Source organism: Nothobranchius furzeri, chromosome 12 (assembly GCF_043380555.1).
Source record: "Nothobranchius furzeri strain GRZ-AD chromosome 12, NfurGRZ-RIMD1, whole genome shotgun sequence".
Lineage (NCBI taxonomy): Eukaryota > Metazoa > Chordata > Actinopteri > Cyprinodontiformes > Nothobranchiidae > Nothobranchius > Nothobranchius furzeri.
Genome location: NC_091752.1, coordinates 56,879,075 through 56,889,719, shown reverse-complemented (window position 1 = coordinate 56,889,719; position 10,645 = coordinate 56,879,075). Strand labels below are relative to the sequence as shown.

General features: G+C 45.1%; 1 protein-coding gene across 1 annotated transcript in view; it reads right to left on the bottom strand.

Annotated features, from left to right (window-relative positions):
- Positions 1–10,645, bottom strand: part of mosmoa (modulator of smoothened a) — a 53,153-nt gene that overhangs the window by 1,357 nt on the left and 41,151 nt on the right. Inside the window, exons 2-3 of the mRNA XM_015945627.3 lie at positions 6,626–6,838; positions 1–834 (exon numbers count right to left, since the gene is read on the bottom strand). The exon at positions 1–834 is cut by the window's left edge and continues 1,357 nt beyond it. Of these exons, the coding sequence (XP_015801113.1) occupies positions 650–834; positions 6,626–6,838 (398 nt within the window). The 3' untranslated portion in view covers positions 1–649. The remainder of the gene's footprint in view (positions 835–6,625; positions 6,839–10,645) is intronic.

Below are 10,645 nucleotides of genomic sequence, written 5' to 3'. Positions count from 1 at the left end.
CACCCCTTTATTCACACCTGGTGCCGCGCGGAACGGCAGACAACTGCCACAGATCCCCCGCGTTCAAGAGTTCGGTTCAGTGAACCCCAACACTAACGCTACTTCAGTGGAGAAGTGGAGGGGTGTGGAAGAAGGGAATCAGAAATTGTACAACAACAGAAAACAGAAAATAGCAAAGAGAAGCCATAAATAGCAACAGGAGCGGTCGTGACGAAGCAGACGTGTGCTGAGGGAGGCTGGAAATCAAGAGGAGGAGCGGCTGTAGTGGCCCTCGAGAAGTGTGCCAGCACTGTGGCTGCAGTTGCCATGACAGCGGCACATTAAGCACCCCATCCAGCGGAACAAGAACAGAGGCAGCTGTATCAGAAATCAGCCACAGCAGGGTGCTGCCACGGCGTTGGCCGCCCTCCGTCTCACTCATCACCACCCGATTGTGCTCATGTCCCATTTTATTGTTTTGTTCACTTATTGGTCTTTTAGTAGTTGGGTTCTCCATGCTGCTGCGGTCCCTTGACGCACAAGTGGAGTCTTCCCTGGTTTTAGGCTTCGGGGCAAAGTTTGTTGTTTTTGATTTGCAGTTCTTGTTTGTAAATCCCATTAAATTTTCAGAGCCTCTCATGTCAGTCCTGAGGCTGGCACGGTGCTGTCCTCAGCCCGGAAGGCAAACTTTCCCTGCAAACAGCAGTCCCACTATGGTGAAGAAGATGGAGAGGACAAACAGCACGTACGAGGAGCCGACCACCGTGTTGTTGGGCAGCTTGTACGGCTGACCTCCCACCTCGTTGATGTAGAAGCCTATTGGGAAGATGAGCGCTGCCATGCAGAAGAGGATCACTGGAGGGAAGGAGAGAGAGAGAAAGAACAGATTAATCGCACAAATATTTTGCAAATCCAAAGAAATAAAAGATCCAAACTAAGTCTCGGAAGGACACAAAACACTGAGAACAAAGAAACTCTCACTGGTGTTCTGACTCTCATTTGAACAGTTCGGTGTGAAGTCATTCCCAGATCGGAGCTCGGGCTTCTGATGTAAACGAGACGCAGGGCGACCTAACCCCGTTCCATGACATCAGCGCTCATCAGGTTACGACAAAGCGTGCTAAAGCATTCGCCGCTTGCCTGTGTAACCCCGATCCTTGAGTGAAAGTGAACGCAGAAATATGAGGACTCCCAAATCCGCCTCAACCCAAGTGGGATCAGTTAGACGAGTGCTGACCACATGGGTAGGATCATTTATTCATAGGAGCAGTGTGCTGAGACGCTCTGCTGATGATGTAAGTGAGTCGGCTCCAGCTGAGCTAAGCCCAGGTCAGGCGGAGTCGGGAAGTTGGAACAAACCTCACGAAGTCGAGGATCAAACAAGGAATCTGTTAACTAATTGGCTCCAGTTTTTTAGACTTCCTTTGGTGTAATTATGAATTAAGCTGGAGATGCAGCTGGGTTCACCAACACAACATGTTACGACATTAAAGAGCAACAACCAGAACTTCTCACCGTTCGCTCCACCTTACAGATGCTGCCCTGTGATCTCCCTCAACTAGTGGTTTGAAGCTGAAACTGTGCTTTTAAAGGTGTGACCGGTTTGGAGTCAGCAGAACATGGCAGCTGATTGATGGGTGTTTATTATTTTTTACAGATTTCCATAATATTGATATGATTGTATGCAGGAAAAACCTTCAAACCTGGACTTGAAAGCAGAATTGGCCAGAAAAATGAGGGAAATGAGGACTTTAATGGAGCTTCTAGCTGTAAATGGATTTGCACTCCTTACAGTTTGAGCATGCATGTGCATAAATTGTCAATATTTTACCTTGATATAATAACTATCGCGGGCTAAGTTTAAACTAAACTCTAAAGGTCAGGTCACTTCCTGTCATTTTATTTACAGCATATGATTGAGCCATATTATCTGTCGTCAAGTTAAAATAATAAAATATTTAAAGAGACGTTGCGTATTTTTACTGCTAATCTCTGGAAATATCCATCACAATGTTGTTGAAAATGAATAAAATGATGTCCAGTCGTTGAAAAATATTGGCAGCTTCTTTGGGAGACGCCATTTTAGACGTCGTGTTTCCTTCTGTCCTGCTCTGGGTCCTGCGCCTGTTGATGACATCACACTAGATGACTAGCTGGACGCACGACTTACGAAAGTTTTGATACCACGTTCAAAAACATTTAGGTAGTAAGAAACTCGAATTTAATAACAAAACTGCTAAACCTTTCTGAAACATGTGAAAGAACAGAATCGAAGAACAGATATAATATTTTTGGCTGAATAGTATTGCCATAGTATGATGACATCATCAGCAGGCGCAGGACGCCGAGCAGATCCAGAAAACTAGCATCTGCATTGCGTTCTCTGGATAACTGATGCACCATGAAAGTCTGAGGAGTCACGCCGAGGTTGCATGCTTTCTGTTCCACCCGTAACAATGTTCACCGTAAAGTTATTTTAAACTAGCAACAGTCACAACAATATGGTGTAAAACTACCCTGAAATGTATGTACTGCCTCCTAGTGCCAGGAAACTACACACTGCCACTTTAGGCTAAGAATATACCCTGTTGGATGTGGACATTAAACTCTCAACAAGAGGACAAGCACAACTCCTTAAATGTGCCTAATAAGTAGGGATCAGCATTTTAGGACCCTTATCAGATCCGATCTTTTAACTTCAAATCCAATCTGATAGTTTGCCTTTGCTACCGAAAGCACGAGGTGGGCGGCAGCTCTTGCTTCGTTACTCTCTTTTTATTCTTTGCATGTTTATATGCCCTTAAGGTGGGTGCAGCTAACGCTAGCTCTCTTACTGAAGCTCACTTCTCCACGGGAAACGTCGGTTCTGTCTTCAGGATTACGGAGAAACGAAGATGAAGCAGAGCAGGACGCAATCTCCAGGAGAGGAAACGGTGTTCAGTACTGATTATGGAACTTTCTGGAAGGGCTCTGGGAAACTCGTGCAGCTCCGCGCATGAATCGATTGTTTACTGCAGGGATCAGCTGAGGGTGCTGCTTACACTGGCTCTCTCTCCCTGGAAACCCGGTTCTGCCTCCAGAATTAATCTCTGGAGAGGGAGCGGAGTAGGGGTTGTACGAACTAGTCGACTAGTCGACTTCACGGCTCTGTAGTGACTTTTTATGCCTGTCATCAACTAGTCGCTGTCACGTGATAATGACTGACAAGATGCAGTCCTCGGAAAAGACAGCAGGTGATGAGCCCCTGCGCGTCTGGATCGAGGCGGAGGTGACGCGCTGTGCGGTACTGACACCGGCGGTAAAACGGACATTTAACCAAACTGTGACCTTTTCCCTCTTGCAATTTAACCTTCCCCTCACCCCCATCCTAATCTTAACCAGTTTGCGCATGCAAAGCTCTGATCGTTGACGCGCGCTCCAGACATTGCGTCCTGAGCACCGCCAAATCAGGTGTCACCACCTCAAAAACAAATTAAACACGCGATCGTTCATGTCGGCTCATTTCCTTTCATGTTTTCTGTCTGTTATTTGTGCCTGATGCGTTTCGCTGCTGCGGAGCGAGGCTCTTCACCTGTTTTGTTCTCCGGTGACGCACCCCCAAGATTCCACTATCTCCGCTCCGCTCCGGCATGAACTCCGCAGCAAAAACGGTCCCGTTGTAGTCGGCCGGCGAGCAGCGGCACTCCGCTGTTTTTGCGGTCGGTAGATCTTTTAGAACTGCAGTTCAAAGGTAACTCATAGGGTGAATATATATGAACGCAGGTAGCAGTTTTTCTTTAGGATTGAGAGGAGATGCAGGAAGATAAACAGGCAGGACAGAAAAATAGTCAAATAAAAACAAGTTCGTTTTTGTACCTGGTGGATGCAACAAACAGACACCACTGAAGGTAATCAGAAGTGAGGAACAGAAAATGAAATAATTATTTTAATGTTTAGAGCAGCAGGAAAGGCTGCAGGCGCATCAGTGAGTTTGCGGCTGCTGCGCAGGGGGAGGGGACTGAAGTAGGATGCAGAAACTACCGTTGTTAAAAGAGATGTGTTAACTTAGAAAATGTGGGCGCAATTTTAATTGTCAAAAACTCCAGCGAACCTACCGACCGACCCCCCCCCCCCCCCCGCTTCCGGCGTATGACGTCATCAACGACTAGTCAAAGTCGACTCGACTTTCATTACTTGACTGTCGACTTTAAAAAAAATAAAGTCGTGCAGGCCCTAGAGCGGAGATATAAACCGTATCTACCCTTTGTGATTATGGGAAACGTCAGCTCTCTCTCTCCCCAATAAAATGGACGAGCTCCCAGTGCTGACCCGGCTGCTGCGGGACTTCTTTTGGAACACCCGACCATAAACAGGGCAAGACTATCACACAGGAAATGGAGCCCTCTACAGGAGTTCCCCCCAGAAGTAACATATGCTAACGCGCTCATTGTCTATTTCGGGAGATCGGCAAGACTCGTCAGTTTTAACTGACGATCTCTGATCACTGAGAAACATGAAAAAAAAATCGTCCCGATCCGATCTCGGGACATCCCTACTAGTAAACAATGACTCAGCGTTCACCTACCAAAGGGGAAGATTGTGGAGTAGTTTGGGATCCTGAAAGAGGGGGATTCATCAGCTGATTAGGAAGAGTTACCCAAAAAAAAAAAAACAGCCTGAGACCTGGGCAAAACCCCCACAACAAATCAGTTGTGTGTTTGTGCTAATCTACAGACCAGTTCTTCTTCCTGTGCCAGCACCTTGAAAAATGCTTCCAGCTTTCTAACAATAACACGAGCCATCGTGGCTCCACATACCACCGCTCCATCTGTAGGAGTGCGCTCTGGGCTGTTGCTTCCCTCAGCTGGCTGACCGATCAAACCCCACCATCCCACACGGCTTCAGAAAACCAGCACAGTGCACAAGATGGATGTGGGATCATGTCGAGAGTTACATGTGCTTCGATGTCGAAGACTTGAGTGAATAAAATACGTTGTTCAAGGCAAAGATGGAGATGAAATCCTAGAGGAACCATGCAGTCACACGAACTCCCCGCTGGAGCTCCCAACACGCTGCAGTGCTTCATTATTCAGCTTAAAGGAACAAGAGTCACTGTCAAACACACACACACACACAAACTTAAATATATATGTCTATTCACAGCCTAAGATGTTTTTTAAATCACACATAGATTAAATTTTTAATCAAAACAGAGCTGGAACCCCTTCTTCTTCTTCCAGCTCTTGGGGAGTACAGACGCTTTTGTCTCCTCTCCCTCCCTCCTCATCCCAAGGCTCTTTGTCCTGTCTTGTGTGCACGGCGCTTTCTGCATTTTTTCTGGAAACTGGAGATTATTAAAAATGGATCTGGTCAGTTGGTCTCTCAATGCGATTGACAAAAATTTTTCAACGATGAGAATGGGAGAAGGGGCTCCCGGCTGCCCCTCTGGGACAGAGCCAGCTGGGTGTATCATGGACTCCTGGAAAAAGTGGAACCTGATGTGCCTTTCTCAACTGTCTGTAGAGGATTCTGAAGATGTTTGTATATTTGTCGTTTTGGTGTCGGGATTCCTGCTGTTTGGCCTGAGCGGTTACCTGGCTTACCGGAAAATTAACAAGCTTTTGAGGAATACTGGCTCAATCCCGGCGCTCAGGGATGGAATGCATCGTGCTGTGAACGCACAAACTCATATAATTGTCGAGATGAGTCGTAGGCTTGGAACTTTGGCTGAGATTCAGGCTCTGGCACAAAAGGTGGATTCCATCAAGGAGCGAGTTGACGGATCAGCACGGATTGGGAATGATTAATTACGCTATTATTGGATCTGGAGGGGTTGTAGATCAACAGAACACTAAGGCAGAGAGGAAAGTATCTCTGTCTGTCCCCAAAACAATTTTTACCTGAATCTGGTGCCCTTGGAGCCTGTGAGGCTGAAGTGATAACTCCCCCATCAGAAGAAATGTGGAATGCTGTCATCGCTATGGAAACTCTTTCTCCCTATCCCAGCCTGGGCGGGACCATGACCGGTGAAGGCCGTGAACCGTATCTAGGAGTCAATGTGCTCTCTAACCCATTATCTCCCTCCTCTGTCCAAACGGAGGTGATGAGCACTGTTCCATGCGGCTGCATGCACTGAAGTGAGGAGAGTCCCAACCCTACCTCCCCACCTAGTGGACACTTATGTTGTGTAATGTCTGAAGTCTGTGTGCATATCTGTCTGAGGTGTTTTTTGCATAGCAAAGCTGCCCTCTCTGTTGAGGGTAACTCTGAAGTGCCTTTTTTCCCCTCCCCCTGACTCTATCCTCATGTAAACCCTCTTGATCTATTATGGTAGCGCGACTCAGGTTGTGAATGACCACAGCCACCAATTCTTGTCATGTGTCTATGTATGTATGTCTAATCTCAGAATTGTGTGTACTGAAACTCTAATTTTGCCTCTGGGATTAACGAAGTATTTTTGAATTCAATTTAATTTAATTTAATTTTTCCCACAGTAATTCAAACAAGACTTGTTTCTTCTGCAGTAATATTCATACATGGATTAATTTGGAAAGTTTCCTACAAGTAAAGTCAGAACAGATGTAGTGAGACTGAGAGGGAAGTAGGAGAATTCCAGGGAAAGGTGTCAATTTTTTAGGACAACTATGTCATCAGAGTGTTCACTTACTGCCAGTGAAGGCGATCCAGCGGGCATATTTGGTGGCCTCCCGACGCCAATGTGACGCCACTAGTAGTCCACAGGTGACCGTGAGTGAGATGATGCCCATGATGATGAAGAAAAGAGTGGTGACCCACTCGGGAGGCAGCCGAGGCGGGATACAAGTCCGTTCTCGTCCGTGTATGGTCTGACACTGCCGGACTAGACCGACTGTTAGGGCCCCTGGACAGAGAAGATACAAGCTGAGTCAGCTGCTCTGGTTTTGTTTTAACTCATCAAAAAGAAAAAAACGCTGAGAGTAACAACTCCACCAGTGGCTCGATGTGCTGAAGACAGGTTCTGTGGAAAGATCATTACTAGATACTTATTCTAGTCTGTTATAGAACAACCTCAGTTTGGAGAAACAAAGGTGAGTTCAGACTGGCTATAGTGGGTAGTTCGAGCGAGGCCAGAAACACGGAGTATTACTGCAATCTTTAAACAACTACAAACATGTTACAGCTTTAAAATGTTCACTCATTGAATGAATACATTTGCAGTGGTCATACCGGTGCACCATGAGTTATCCACATCTCAGCTGAGCTTCAGACGGCAGGTTTTGGAATCTTATTTCCTGATCTCTGGACATCTGTCTCGGATTGATAACAGGAAGACGACTACCACTGACTTGCAACATTGATTTTTTTTCTCCACAAATAACACAAGTGAAGGAGCTTGTGCTGTGTGGTGAAAATGCTAATGCTAACAATTAGCTTCTACTAGCCAAGACATCCGCTGCCGATTTCCAGACTTCAAAACAACATCAGCCTTCCCTGTCGTGAGTCAAAATTGGTGATCCATGAAAGTTTGGCTTTTCAAATCCTAGATCAGGGGTCTCCAAACTTTTGGAGACCGTGAACTACTTTTAGACATCGAAAGAGCCTAAGCAGCAATGCCAGTTTTCCTTAGTGTTCAGCTATTTAGTCATAAATGAACAAAAACTTTCAAATGCTGTAGAATGACTTTTAAAGAGCATTTAAAGTTTGTTAAAAGGCATTTAATACAAACCTTTCAAGTAATTATGTCATGGTTATGTTTCCAAACAATGCAACACAAGGTTTCTCATAAAATGAATAAAGAAGATGTTTTAAATAAAATGTGATGAAAACATAAAATTCTAAATAGCTTGAACTGAGTGATGTACGTAAAAACAGAAATAACATTTCTCCCTGCTTTCCTGATTCATTTAATACGTTTTAATCAAGTTTTGCTTCATCAGTGAATAACTGCAGGTAAAATGATGCTTTGCTGTGTTTTTTGTTGACAATATTAAAATAAAATTGAAGGTTAATCCCATTTCCTTGCTTCTAGATCAGCTGATCCAGGTCTGACCGCTGCACAAGGCAGAGCAGAGCGAGCGATCACAATCATGTTTTGTTACTAAATGGAACAATCAGCTGAAAACAGTTGAGGAACATTTGTTGAAACTAAATCACAGACGTCCACAAAGATTGGAAGCCTGTTCGTCATGTGTTAATAAAGAAATCAATTTTCATTAATGAGCCAATATGCAGATAGCCCATTATCTGTAGAATATTTTAGTGAGGATGTTTTTCAGCTCAACATCAGACTCCTTAAAACCCAAACCAGGTCTGTCTAATAGACGTCACCCAGTCTTCTTTCCACCCACAGCTCCAGCCGTGGCATTCATAGTTGAAAGAAACGGGTATCCGTGCTGGATTAACCCCCTGCGCATTTCCAGTAGTACAGACTAGAACATGTTTGTCAAAAGATCTGTGCAATAATCGGATTTTTTTTTTATTTCCACAGATTTTAGATTAGGTATTACAGAAAAAGGGGACAGCTTGCCATCAGATTTAAAAGTCATGCGAGATGAATATGCTTCCAGGTGGGCGACTTTCAAGAGCGTTGGGGGCTGCTGGTAGTTCGCGAGCGACATGTTGGAGGCCCCTGTCCTAGAGTTTGACGTCTATTTTCTATCAGAAGCTAAGGCGGGAGATATGTGTACGGGACTGTTTTCATGTTCAGTCTGCATGAAAAACTCAGAGTGACCCTAAAACACTGCAGGCATCACAAGAATGATGTGAAAAACAGCACATTTTCCAAGTCTTTAGACTGAACATGAATGTGACCTTTAATAACCCTTATGAGTGACATTTTTAAAATGCATGCTTAGGTTAATGACTTTAACATATTTGAAATAGGGAAAAATAAATCACCTAATCTAATCAGCTCTGCTAGATCAATGCAGCCAAGTGTGTCACTCAAACATCATAGAAACTAAATGCCTTAAGTTTAAACTAAGAGCAGGAAATTAACTGCAGGTGAAAATGAGTAGTAAGAGGCTACAACTACAGGAAACAAGGACGAAACAGAAAACATAAAAATGTAAATGTCACTGACTCCACAGCGGTCACTCGTGGGCTCAGTTATATCACCGGCCAACATTTTGTTCCCCACACTTGAGAGAGAGGATTAAATCAGCCCTGCCAGGTGCCAAACACATCCTACGCTCTTGATAAAAAGGCTCAGTGTCTTTGTAAATATATATACATCAAATCTGTCCATACTCGGCAAGAACCACCAACTCCTGCAATCTGAGCCGTTTGTCTTCCATCCTCTTAAGTGCTCTGGTAAAGATCAAAGAGAATGCAAGTGTACACGTGCAATCGAAATGTTCCACTTAATGCTGCACTGTACTTATCCGTCATTAATCAAGACCGGAAGACAAATGGATTCCCGCATCACTGAGTCATGAGCAAACATCTGAGTGTGAAGGGCAGCGCTGAGAGCAGGACCGTGCTCCTGCAGCTCTGCCTCTCCGGAGACGCTCTATTCAATTAAGAGCACAAACTCAAAGGGATTTTCTACCTGAGTAAGCAGAACAGCGTCAGTGCTCAGGTCTCTGCTGACCACAGGTCTCTAATAAAGTGATGGGTGGAGCTGCAACCATAGGATGCAGCTGCAGAAGCGCTCATTTAAAAACGGGATGAGTAAGACCCCATTATTTGGTGTGAGGATCTTCATCCATCCATTTTCTTCTGCTTATCCAGAGCTGGGTCGTGGGGGCAGCAGCCTACGCAGGGAGACCCAGACTTCCCTCTCCCCAGCCAGTTGGACCTCCGGGGTAATCTCAAGACGTTCCCTGGCCAGCCGAGAGACATGGTCCCTCCAGCATGTCCTGGGTCTTCCTTTAGGTCTTTTCCCCATTGGAGGTGTCCAGAAAACCTCACCAGGGAGGCGTCCAGGAGGCATCCTAACCACATACCCGAGCCACCTCAACTGGCTCCTCTCCATGTGGAGGAGCAGCAGATCTACTCTGAGCCCCTCCCGGATGACCGAGCTTCTCAACCTATCTCTAAGGAGATAGCCCAGACACCCTGCAAAGAAAACTAATTTCAGCCGCTTGATCTTGTTCTTTTAATCACTACCCAAAGCTCGTGACATAGGTGAGGGTAGGAACGCAGATCAACCGGTAGATCTTTTCACCACAACAGACTGGTACAACGCCCGCATCTCTGCTGAGGTAGCACCAATCCGCCTATCGATCTCACACTCCATCTTTCCCTCACTCGTGAACAAGATCCCGAGATACCTAAAAACTTCTACCTGAGACAGAACCTCGTCCCTGACCCAGAGAAGGCATTCTACCCTTTTCCGACGGTCTCAGATTTAAAGGAGCAAATTCTCATCCCAGCTGCTTCACTCTCGACTGTGGATCGCTCCAGCGAAAGCCAGAGATCACATTCTGATGAAGCCAACAGGACCGCATCATCTGCAAAAAGCAGAGACCAGATCCTCGGGCCACTTGATGCTCAAAATAAAAACAGCTTTATATTTCACGTTTGGTACAATGACTTCCCTAGAAATCGTTAAAGAGCAAATTGCAGGTAAAAAAAATTCTAATTCATATAAAATGCTGTCCAAAAAATCCTATTTGAAATGTTTATCTTGAATATTTAATTTTAAAATACACAGCAGCTGTTTTTCTAGTAAAAAGTGTCCTTTCTCAGCATAGTTTCTAAAATG